At 38.1% G+C, this 13,337-nt stretch overlaps 1 protein-coding gene across 10 annotated transcripts in view; it reads right to left on the reverse strand.

Annotated features, from left to right (window-relative positions):
- DOCK3 (dedicator of cytokinesis 3) overlaps nucleotides 1-13,337 on the reverse strand; it is a 211,565-nt gene that overhangs the window by 132,300 nt on the left and 65,928 nt on the right. For all 10 annotated transcript variants that reach the window (XM_086755630.1, XM_086755629.1, XM_086755634.1 and 7 more), the window contains exon 6: nucleotides 6,947-7,095. In XM_086755630.1, coding sequence (XP_086611756.1) covers nucleotides 6,947-7,095 — 149 coding nt within the window. The remainder of the gene's footprint in view (nucleotides 1-6,946; nucleotides 7,096-13,337) is intronic.

A 13,337-nucleotide genomic window follows, 5' to 3' on the forward strand; every position in this document is an offset into this window, starting at 1 on the left:
AACTATACAAGAAAAGCAAAAGTAAATTTATTTTTGTAATCAGAGAGGGAAACATTCTGCACAGACTTGGTCCTGATGGCAAATGAAAAATTTCATTTGAAAAACCTCTCAGGCACCATAGAATAATTGTATGGTGCAATAAACAGAAGCCTCCAGGCAATACAGTGTCTCTTTCTGAGCTTCAAGTTAAAACAGTGAGGAAGAACCAGTGGTTTTCATGAAGTTCAGTGGTCAGCAAAGCTAACTGAACTTTTAATAATTTATCTTAATTTTCCTAATTCCATAATTCTTTTTGAAGCTCTGCTTAAGCAGGTTTTCCTTCTTTAATTATATCCCTCAACCATCGTATCTCCCTCAACCCAAAAATATAGCTCAGTCTTGGTCCACTTGCTGGCAAACAACCGTTAGGTGGTACTGTAATTGCCATTAAAATATTATCATAGAATCTTGAAATAGTTTGGGTGGGAAGGGACCTTTAAAGCCCATCCAGTCCAGCCCCCCAGCAAGGAGCAGGGACCTCTCCAACCAGATCAGGGTGCTCAGAGCCCCGGCCAACCTGGCCTGGAATGTTTCCAGGGATGGGGCATCCACCACCTCTCTGGGCAACTTGGGCCAGTGTTCCACGACCTCAGTGTAAAAAATATAATATCCAGTCTGACTCTACCTCCCTCTGTTTTAGATCTATGATCCCTTGTCCTATCACAACAAACCCATCTTTCCTGTAGGCTCCCTTTAGGCACCGGAAGGCTGCTCTAAGGTCTCACCGGAACCTCCTCTTCTCCAGGCTGAACATTCTCAACTCTCTCCGCCTGGCCTCACAGGAGAGGTACTCCAGCCCTCTCATCACCTTTGTAGCCTCCTCTGGACTCGCTCCAACAAGTCCACGTCCTTCTGATGCTGTGGGCTCCAGCGCTGGACGCAGTGCTGCAGGTGGAGTCTCACCAGAGCCGAGTAGAGGGGCAGAATCCCCTCCCTTTGTACTGGCAAACGGGAATTTCCACATTCTCAGTTCTTTGTGAAAACCAAGTATATTTTCAATGGAAAAATGAACAATTTTCCTTCTTCAATGCAGTTTTCACGCCAAATTCAAGTTTCTAAACTTTAAAGCTAAATTGTGAAAGTGGTGGTTATACATCTTTTACACACTCTGTTTCGATTAAATCTGTCAAACACAAATTATCCCTGACCCAAGACCAGTATCTGAAAAATGCAGCTGCAAAGATGGAAGTTACTGTATCTATTTACCAAATGAAAAAGATCAGAATTAGAATGCACTAGATAATCCTTAACTGCAGTTGTCATTTGAGCCTACTTGTAATAGAAAGTCCAAAAATATAATAAAAAATGAATGGTAACAGGTAAAAATAGTAATATGCAAAAAGACCACCTCAAAGTTTTTTTTAAAAAGTTAATGTTCTTCATATTCATTCACAGAAGTTTTCCTGAATCTACCCAAACCACTCTGTCACTCAAACGTGTACACACATCCACCCCTAACGCAAATTCATGAAGACATTTATCCTCAACAAACAGCTATTAACATACGATTTCCTAACAACATTATCAAAACCAGAGAACACTGCATTACAGTTCCAATGCAGTTACAAGGCACTATTAAGGTTTTACAGAAAAAAAAAAAAAAAAAAAACAACTGTCAAAGCTAATCATAGCCTGGTATTTTTCTATTCTCACAATTTCAGCTCCCCAGAGAACCGAGGTCCAACAGTACTTGGACTCATTACTCAGTACATGACAAAGGTATTATCTTCTACTTAATAATGTTCAACACAACTGCAGCAGCATCCCTGTGAAACTTATCTGATACTCTATTTTTAGTTAAATCCCTTAACACCATGGATTTCCAGCCCAGCGGATTCTCATTCTCTAATACTATGTTAATCCTGCACAATACTTGCTCCCAGCAAATAAAGGTGTCTTTTGCTTTAGTACGAACATGTCATTTATTGTGCAGGTGAAAGTTCAGGTTCATGCATTTAATTTGTATCAATTATTTTTTCTCCATGAAGGACTGACAACATAATGCTTGAAATAGCAACGATAGCCAGTGGCCCACTTTCCCTCTCTGCTCTCAAATACTGTGGGAATATAAAAGCACCAGGTGCCAAGCAGTATTTCTCCAAAACACAGCATGCATAAAAATTAGATAATGGGCTGGTTTGTTTATTTGACAGTTCCTCTCCCCACAATACTTTATTTTATTAGCAAATTCATGTGCTTTTCATTCTGCCTTAATATCCGGCTGCGTTTCAAAAATATTTCCAAAGTATACCTACAAAAAATTCCCAAGCATATCAACTACCTCTTGATAGCATGGGGGGGGTGTGGGGGGGTGTGGGGTGCGGGGGTGTGTGTGTGTGGAATCCACCACCCAAAATCTCTAAATACCTTTCTAACAAGTAATATGAAGACAAACCACTAGACAAAAATACTAGCATTTTTAGTATTGACAGGGATGAACATACAACTCTACTTAAGGTTAACTGGGCTTTAGAGAAAATCAACTTGGCTTTAACAGTAATTTCAAATAATGAGTTGAAAATATTATTCTTAATTTATAATACAACTGCTACACCATTTTGAATTCATAAAAGCACAAATCAACAACTCTTCCTAGAAAAACATTACAGAAATATGTCATGTGACTAAAAAAATGTCTTTAAGATGCACATCCAATCTCAAACAACAGATCAGGAGAACTCATCACATCTCTAGAGTGTGCAGGATCTCATCCCCTTTGCTCCAAAAACACGCACTTTACCTTGACTTTTTTCAGCCCTAATTTTGCAGCCACCAATTTTCATTTTATTGCTTCTCTGACTACATCAGAGGCTCATTTAGTATCATTTATATTTCTCATACACAAACACATTTACGAAGGTGGTGAAGGGAAAGGAAATGATCCTGACAGCGATTCACATAAACTCTGTGCAGACTTTAAAAAAAGACTTTGAAAGAAATACAATACAGAAATCCATGGAAAACAAAATACACAAAAACACATTTGTGAAAATTAGACTGTTAAAAAACAACTTCATGCTTTTCTTTGACAGAATTAAGTTATTTTGTATACAAATAAACTGCAAGGGCTATAAAGAAATTAGTAAAGCACTGATGTAACATTACACAGGAAATTATTTCATAAAACGAAGGTGAGATGAAGGCAAGTAATCTTAGTAAGGAATTGATTAAGAGGAATGGCAGCAAATACTTCTGAGCATGAAAGTATCAGACTACAGAGAAAGATTATTATGGTTTTCCTGCTACAAATCCCAAAGAGTTCCTTACAGTTTTAATCCCTATTCAATCATTACTATAGGTATATTCAGGAGAGGGCAAATGTATTATATACTTAGACAGAAATGGCAGCTATTCCTTCTGCAACCTTCCCACAGGCATTTCATTACAGTTGTTTAAATTGTTCACTCCTACTCTGATCACCTTTGATGCAACAGTGATAACTACTGTAATAAGAATTTCTTTAATTCTCAAACCAATTTCCAGATATTACGATCTCATATGTAGGTTTAATACATATCTCCAAATGCATTTTACAAACTTTAAGCTAATTGCTGGAACACTACCAGGAAGTAATTATCATTCCTTTTAAGTCAAGATAAACATGACAAGAGGGTAAGTCACTCGAAGTCCAAAAATAATCTTCTAAGGAGGTGAGCACTGAAATATAGAACTTTTTGAGTTGTAAGACTACGCTTACTTCCTTGGATCACACTATTCCCTCTACAGCATTACGCATGTTAATAGCTAGTAGATACTGGCTTTCCAACTGCATTTGTGAGGTAAGAGAAAAACCATGACTTAAAAACAGTATTTCATTTTATTTGTATGACAGCATGAAAGATTTATTTCTAACATTTTTTCCCTGTTTTTCCTCCTAAACATTCATTTGTAACTTTTGGCTATATGTGTCTTTCTGTGCAGAATTTATGGCAACTATTTGGAAGACTTTTTTTAATGCAGTGATTTTACTAACATTTTATGTGAAAAAGAATAACCTTTGACTAAGATGGAACATTAGCATACAAACTCATCTAGTTTATGGCTTTAATCTGCCAAAATCTCAAAGTATTGGTGGCTCCCACTCCCCTACTCTGTTTCTGAGCCTAAGCACACAGTATCAATCCCACATATATAGGAAGTAAGTGTCCTGCCTCAGTTTAAAAGGGAAAGTTATTGTGTTCAGAAATTTGGATGCTTTCTGTTGATGTCCTGACAGATACCATATTCATCTGAAAGAATCAATCCTGAAGATCATTTAAGATGACCTCTGATTTTTAAGTTAAATTACTTTGAAGAAATCTTCATCTGCCTTTTTGGTAAATAAGGCACGCACAAACTGCTGCAGTTAATTTTTTGCCCTCAAGCAGAAGCAGAGCATTCTCATTTCAAACAGAAGCTATGTAGAGCAGATTCCTTCATCTGCTTTTGATGCAAAAGTTTCTAGAATGAAACAGGTTTTTGTTACTAAAAAAGTATAATTCTGGTTTGCTACTCTAAGCCCTAGTAAAAGTTGAAAAATTTACCCATTCATTTAAAATACCTAAACAAATATTTCCAAGTCAAGTTTCTAATTTACTTGGAACATGATTTAAAGTAAGACGATGAATTGCAGAATTCAGTTTTATAATGTTTGTTTCTTACTCTACAAATTTTTCCTTGTTATTTACAGACCACTGGACACTTCCAATAGCATTTCAGACTTCAAAAGAGCATTAATCTAATAAAGTGTATCAGAGTGAAACATTTTTAAGAAACACAAATATTTGTAATATGCTCTATCAAACCTAGCAAGATCTGCAGGAAAAAAGTCAGTATACAAGATTTCAGCTGTGCAAAAATACACAGAAGGATGCTTAAAACTGAAAGTCTAAAACCACTAAGATGCTTATCTGGAGGTAGTAAATTCTGCTCTTTTGAGCAGCTGGGAAATACAAAATCTATATAGTAGGAATACCAGTCAATGTACACATATGAAAACAAGCTAACTGGGGGGTAACTGGAAAAGGTAACAAAGCATCATAGAAAGGATGCATCCAGGACAATATTTTTATACTGGAGAGAAAGAATGTGTAAGCAATAGAAAGTTAAATTGCTACAGTAAGTGGAAATCAGTATGGAATTATAAGAATGACTAGCAACAATACAAAGGTTAGCAGCAATAACTGAAAAATAAATTATATTCCTACATTTTTAATAGACCAAACTACAGAGCAAAACTTAATATTTACACTGAGCATACAAAAAGAAGCAAAAAAAGTTCACTGTAATAGTTCTGAAAACAGTCTAAATGACTTCTTCCACAAAAAAAAAATCTGTAACCACCAATGCAAGGAGCATACCTCTCTCTTGATTTCCACCAACTCCTACAAGAACATAGGAGATGAGTGTCAGAACTGCTGCCAGTCTATTTAAGGGAAAAGGGTAACAGTTCAGCAAACTGGAAAAAACCTAACTGGTGGTGACAGGAAGTATGAATTTCATGTTTGCATCACTCTTTCCCAAATAATACAATGTATTAATGATCAATGTCAGGATAAAAGTAGCTTCACACTAAATAAGCATAAATGCTACATCTTATATGTGTAAGATTACCCATTTCCTGAAAGCTACTTGGTCATGGAATGTCTCCTATAAGATTGTATTACCTCGAATAATTACAGATCAGCTCAAATTGCATGTATTTAAGCTTCTCAGTTTACATTAATGCATGTTAGTAACAACATTTTTCATTTATTTTATTTGCAAATCTCAAGTATGACAAAATAAGCAATTAATGTTATTACATTCTTTGAGAAAGGGTAGTACTGTACACGCTTTGAGTAAAAAAGTCCAGGTGTAATGTTCAAAAATGATCTCTTGGTTCCCATTTACTCTACTGGGAACAATAATGGAAAATATGTGCAACTCTGCACTGCCGAACAATGACTTGATGCAATCTATTAGTCGATGTCCTTCAGAACTTTCTTTCAACAGGAGAAAAATGAAATGTAGCATGGGAGCGACCTGAATCTTCACAAGTGTATTCAAGTATGTTTCTCAGATGGAGTCCTGAAGTAGGTGACTAAGGAACAGAGTTGTAACAAAGATATGGTAGTGAAAAACATTTTACTTCCTTAGTTGTCAACTTAGAGAATTCCTCCCTCTCATAAGTTAATTAGCACTAATCCTACTCCTAGTGGAAGAGCAGTCACTATATGCTTGAGGAGGGTCATATTTCCTTTGAAATGGTCATATGCATGTCAAGTAGAACTTACCTGTCTGATACGTTGTATCTCAAAACAAAATCAGTTCTGGTGAAGGGCTAGTTTTTGTCTGATGGCAATTTATTACCATTTCAGTTTCTATCTGAATTGCAGATGCAATTGTCTTTGGCTCTCCACAAACTCACCATGGAACTGACCAGGGAGAGTCTAAACCTCTGAGACATGTCATCAACAGCCAAATACATAGATTATGTATTATAATTACACAACAAGTCTAAATATTACAGCCTCAGCTCCAATGTCACTGTTGACAGCGAGATTGTCTAGTTATTGCATCAACCACTAAAACACTTCTTCAACTGATAAACGGGATTTTAGTATTTATGAATAAGTACTCCCAAGACTAATATTCATTATATTGGTACAAAGTGAGTAAATTGACCTGAATCTTTTAAAAGTGCAGTCTTAGAAAAGTCCTACTAATAAGCAAACAGCTCATTTTATAGTAGTAGTAGTAGAACTATGCAGTAAACCCACTGTAAAAAGTTGTATTTGATTTCCAAATAATGAAATGTTCTACCTGTGTACAAATATTATTGGAAGGAAAAAGGTTTGGTTGGTTGGTTGTTTGTTTTGTTTTTTTTTTAATAAAAGCTATTTAAAACAATTAGAACAAACAGTACCCAGTTGGTACCTGTACTTACTCATTGCCCCAGTCCAGCCTCACTGTGAGGTGTCTCTTGACCTCTCGCACCTGATCCTGCGTCAAGTGACCTGACAGCAGCTGCCTGCGTAGGTCAATGAGTTCATTCATCACATGGCGCAGTTTGTAGAAAAGATCTACCTTATGTTTCTGTAAAGGCATATTTTTGGGAGGAGAAGGGAAGAGAGTGAGAGAGAGAAGTGGGGTGGGGGAGAAGGAGGGGAGAAAAAGAGGGGAGAAAAGAGAAGGGAGGGGAGAAAAGAGAGATTAATAAGTTTGGACAGAGTGCGAGAAAGGAGAAAGAAAGAGAGAAAAAGAGAGAGATATTAATAAGTTACCAATTTTTCATTTAGTTACCCTAGAGGAACATTAATCCAGTTTGTACAAGCTTTAAAGTATTTATATAAAAAAGCAGTGTTAACTGATGCTATTTAAATTGTTTAACTTTCTATTTCTAAAGTTTAGGCTCACTCTGCTAAGGGGGCCATTTTCTGCTGGAACCTAATGCTATGGATAAGAGGACTCATTATGTCCAGCAGGGATCACTTATTCAATCATATAATAAATTCAAAGTTTTAGATATAATGCAACAGAGCAGTGAAACTGTTTTCTGTCAGCAGCTAACTCAATGTCTCTGAACAGTCACCAACCGAAAACAATTTTTCATATTTTTGATACTCCAATTACTAAAATGTACCCAGGTATGTATGTTCGGGGGGGGAGGGAGGGGCATATGAATATTCATTATCTACACTCTAAAAGGTACTAAAGCAATTAGTGATAAAATCTACCCGCAAAACTACTTTAAAAGAGGAAAATTACGATAGACTAAAAAAACCCCACACCACAACCACCAGCAAATAAAACAAACAAACAAACAAAAAGTAGAAACAACTAACACTGCAATTCTTTCCAAAAGGACTAGTATTCCTCAAGTGTGAAAAAAAAACCTACCAAAATCAAATCCCCCAAAACCAAAGAGAAGTGCAAATACTTTTTTCCCCCTATTGGAAATAACTATATGGGAAGTCCATAATAAAGAAAGTCCAAAGCTAACAAAAAAGACTGCCGATAACACCCACAAGATAAGGAAGGGTGTCCAAACTGCTCCAGTATCTGCTAGGTGAGAACTACATGTCAAAGCAGCTCGTGTCTACACAGCCATGTCTCATACCGCATAAAACGGCCATTGTGCAATGAACGAGGATCTGAAGAGGAGGAGGTGGGAAAAAAAAGAAAGAAAAGAAAAGAAAAAAAAAAAGCTATATCCTGTTTCAGTGCCATGCTGTTCTTCTAAACAACTAAGCTCCATTCCTACCTGTATGCAAAGCCTGAAACATTTCAGTCTCACCTGGGGAAAACACTGACTACATGAACTGAAATTGAGACCTTACAAACTGGCATTGTCTTGATTGCATTTCTGCTTGTAAATGAGCATTTTATAAAAGCTCTCTAAATAAAGATACCCGCATTTATCAAGACAAGATCTGACGGAGGAACATCCACAAATAAAAATGTGTTTTCTATTGCAACATATTATCAGAAAGAATGTTTTTCACTTGCTTTACCAAAAATAGGTAAGCGGAGATGAAAAAAGAATTTCCATCTACTTGAGTTTCTTTCACTACAAGACCTCCAGATTTGCATGGCTTAGGAAAACAGATTTCAATGCACTCCATTTGATCAGGAATTTATTAATTTCTCTGAACCTGATTACACATCTGTTTTGCTGAAGCAGGTTAAGCACAGACGGAATCATCTGCTGTTCTTATCAATTTTGAGATTAAAATATGTACAATCTTTCAACTACATATCAACATTGGTTCTGGACCTGCCTGAAAAAAATGAAACACGAACAGCAGATTCAACAGAAAAAGTTACATTTCCAGAGCTGAAAATATTTATTCTAGGAAGATAATAATGCATACTTGATAAGTATAAAATAATTAGATTTGTGTTCAGGTTTTTTCACTGAATGTGGCCCCAAGTAAGTCCTATATAAGCTGAAGAAGACAGCAAGTACAGGAAATGTCTATTTTTATATGCCATCTACATGAATAAGAAATGGTTGTAGCTTCTTGTAACACAAGATGAAGACAATGGAGTTTAGAACTATCAAACAAGCAAAGTAGGGATATCTATAAATAAAACAGTTGGGAATGAAATGATCATGTGAATCAGCTCCAAAATCATCATATGCAGACTTCCCAAACAAATCTGCTGAAGGAGCCACCCACTCACTCTTGTAATGATGGTTCAAGTCCATCAATGAACTCCAGTCCAGAACACTATACTGGTTAAATCACTGGATGTTCTGGAGTAATTTTTAATATCAGAAGTACTTACTTTAAATATAAACACATGAGAAATGAGATTGCAGAATACCATTTTATAAAAGGTAGTCACATTAGGTCCTATGCAATGATCCAAAAAAAAAAAAAAAATAAATAAATACAAGGTCCACTATAAGGAAGGAAGAAAAGGTATCAGAAAGTGGAAAGCCAGAGGAGCTGTAACTGTGATCTCAAAGAGTTATGAAGTGAAGCATAGATGCAAGACCCGTGAAAGGGAAGGAAAATACTTACGTGAGAGAAAAGAGAGCTAGAACAGAGTTGAAGGTAGCTTAATGCCAGGCTTGAAGGCAGTAAAGAGTTAGGAACAGTCAAACAATACTTTATAACGCCCCTCCTCACACCACAAGAGCCCAGTGACTAACAAGCTCCATTTGGGAGAGAGGGTGGGAGGGAGAGATGGACCTATTTTAATGACTTTCCTCTGCCATTTCTCTTTCAAGCAAAAATGACCTTCAAATGCAACACTAAGCTAAGCTGATCAGGATTCCTACCCCTACGTAAAGAAAATGGCTTAAATTGAAATAGGAGATCCTGGACACCACATTTTCAGAAAAAATAATTTTAGGCACTACAGCCATACAAGCAATTTTAGTCAGAGTAGTACCATAAACAAAAACAAAACTTTATTACCTTTTTAGTAACGAAATAAAAAAAAAATCCTAGTCAATTTGATATGTAAGTACGATTCTATTTTACAATAAACTCTCATACAACCTAAAACCTCTTATTTTTCCTCTAGCTTTGTCACAGGCTACCAAGTAATGAGCACTTTATCAGTCCGTCCAGAATGATCTGCTGTGCACACCTGTTGGCAAATGTTTTACACCCAGAATATAAAAGTAAATATTTATGCAAAAACTTTTATGCTAATTATTAAGGTGTGTCAGGGACAAAGCAGCTAGATAGCTTTAACTAACTGAGGACTCTCTTCTTACAAACAGGACAAGTCTGTCCTCTGGCACAACTTGTTGCCTTATTTTACCACCCCCAGATACAAATACATTTGCTGTCTTTCTTTGATCTGTTACTACTAACAAGTTCTGCTTATTAGGGCCTGGATAATCTTCATATATACAGACACACATCAAAAAGTGGAATTCTGGTATTAATGGATTTTTTTTTTTTAATGACTCCATATTAACACTATGGAGATCAAAAATCAAAAGATGGTTTTTGTTGTGGTGGTTGACCCTTACTGGCTACCAGGCCTCCACCCAGCTGCACTCTCACTCCCCCTCTTCAAGAGACCAGGGTGGGGGTAAATAAAACGAAAATATCTGTGGTTGTGACAAAGACACGGAGATCACTTACCAGCTACCATCCCAGCAAAACAGAATTGACTTGGGGGAAATTAATTATTGCCAATTAAAATAGAGTTTGGTGGTGAGACAAAAAGACAAAAAAAACCCTAAAACATCTTGTGCCCATCTCTCATTCCCAGGCCCAACTTCACTCCTCCATTCCCAGCTCCTCCACCCTTCCTCCCTCCCCAGCACAGGAACTGAGGAGTGCTCAGTCCACAGCAGCTCCCCCCTCCTCACTCTTTTCCCCTTCTCCAACATAGTCCTGCCCGCAGGCTGCAGTCCTTCAGCATAAACCCGCTCTGGTGTGGATACCTGCTCCGCCACCCGTCCACCTCCTCCTCTGGTCGGAGAGTTTCTGGGACTGTTTCTCGCTCCTTGTTTCCTCATCCTCAGCCTGTGTGGCCATTTGCTGTTTCTCTGTTCCCAGAGGCATCCCCAGCTTTGCTAACGGGCTCAGCTGTGCCCTGCAGCAGGTCTCTGGTGGAACCACCTGGAACCAGCCCACAGAGACATCACTGCTTCCAACACCTGGGCACAGCACCCAACACAGGTGTGTGTGGTTTTTTGAACAGGTAATCACTGAAAACAAACTAGCACTGGTTTTGTGGAGCAAGGCAGGGCTACAGTGGCAGCTTCTGTGAGAAGCTGCTACAAGTATCCCCTTGGTCTGGTGGACCTGGCCGGGGCCAAGCCAATTGGCAACAGCTGTAACTCCTCTGAGATAAAGTATTTAAGGAGGGGAAAATTAAAAAAAAAAAAAAAAAAAAAGTGAAGAAGTAGCAGCAAGGGCAGAGAGGGGGAGGCATGAGCCTTGTGGGCCTTGTGGCCCTCACCCTCTGGCCTCCCACCGGGCCCCTGACTGGGCCCAACTCGGCCTGTCCCGGCCCAGAGAGGAGAAGAGAGGAGAGGAGAACGTGAGAGGCATCTGCCTGAGCTGATTGTGAAGAATTGCTTGTGAGAGGAACGGCTGTGGACACCAAGATCAGTGAAGAAGGAGGGAGAGGTGAAGTTGCTCCTGGCAGAGATCCCCTGCAGCCCGTGGAGGACCCCACGCCGGGGCATGTGGATGCCTGAAGGAGGCTGTGGCCCATCGAGGGCCTGTGCCGGGGCAGCCATTCCGGAGGGACTGCACCCCATGGAAAAACGACCAGAGCGGTTGATGAAGTAGTCCTGGAAGAAACCCCACACTGGAGCAGGGGAGGAATGTGAGTTCTTCCCCTGAGGAGGAAGGATCAGCAGAAAACAACCTGTGATGAACTGACTGCAACCCCCATTCCCTGTTCCCCCTGTGCTGCTCACAGTGGGGAGCTTTGGTTTTATGAATAATTAATTGAAATAGTTTTCCCCCATATGAGTCTGTTTTGCCCATAATGGCACGTTGAATGATCTCTCCCTGTCCTCATCTCAAACTTCGAACTTTTTGTTACATTTTCTCTCCCCTATTCCATTGGAGGGTGGAGACAGCAAGTGGAAAAACTTCATAGCTTGGTCCTGAGCAGGGCTAAACTATGCAACACCTGAACAAAAAGCTGTTTCATGCTTCAGTACAGTAACAAGAACTCCTTATTTCATGCCTATAGTGGCTTTGAAATACTCAGGCTGCCTTTGTCATTCTTCTCTAAAAATAAAAAAAAAAAATCACATAATATGAAATATGAAAATATATGGTGTATATATATAACTGGTATATTATGGAAGATGACCTATTTATAGTCATTTTCTCACCATGACTTCATTTAACACTACTCTAAAGAAGTCAGGATTTTGCCTCTCTCAAAAGCAGTCCCTTAAGACATTTTCTATAGAATTGCCTTAGGCTATAATGGGGGAGACAGGTATAAAAATATTATTTTCCTTATAAAAGCAAGTGACTAGCTTTTCCCAGGTTCCTTGTTATGGATTTCAGTATCTAAATTAGATATTAAAGCCTGCAAGTATCATGAAAGGAAGCACATGAAAGGAAATAGTAAAGCTGTAGTAGGAAATAGTAAAGCTGTAAACACTACAAAACTCATGCCTCTTTTCAGTTTTGTCTGGATTTTTTAATTAAGCAAATTATGTTATAGTAAAGCTCTGTTGGAATTTTGTGCAATAATGATAGTTTAATCTTGCCCAAAATCTGTAATATTATTACCATGCAAACCTTAAACACTACCTATCAAATTAGACAGATGAATAAAGGTCAGACTTTATAGGTCAATACAAGGATGTCTCGGGAACAGGGAAAAGAACTGAAGAAAAACTTGTGTGGGAGATGTGGGTAGTACGCAGATATCAAGACCAGTGCCCACAGAAAAGCAAAGCCATTTGAGAACACAAAGAATACTTGCACATATTCTTCTATTCTACATATGTGCCTAGACATCTAGTCCTGTTTTACTGCAGAACTGAAATGGACTTGAATAATGGTTAAAAAAATACATAAAACAAATAGGGAAAAGTAACACCAAGCAAGAATAAAGTTAACTAAATGACCACTTCTCCTAATTAAAAGTACAAAGTACACTTAACAAAGGGCTGTGGTACCTCCCAGGAGTTTTCACAAGAGCCTGGGGTTGACCTCATGCTTCTTTGACAGCAGACCACTGACCATTCAATGAATAGCATTAGTCTTCCAAACAAGTAACATTGAAAAAGAAGGGCGCCTCAGTTTTTGTTTACTCCCATTCTTCTATTCTGAAGGTCTCTATTTATTAGTAAGAATACATTAACCTGAATAGCATTTATTCTCTGC

This window comes from Chlamydotis macqueenii, chromosome 10 (genome assembly GCF_036417535.1).
Source record: "Chlamydotis macqueenii isolate bChlMac1 chromosome 10, bChlMac1.mat, whole genome shotgun sequence".
NCBI classification, from domain to species: domain Eukaryota; kingdom Metazoa; phylum Chordata; class Aves; order Otidiformes; family Otididae; genus Chlamydotis; species Chlamydotis macqueenii.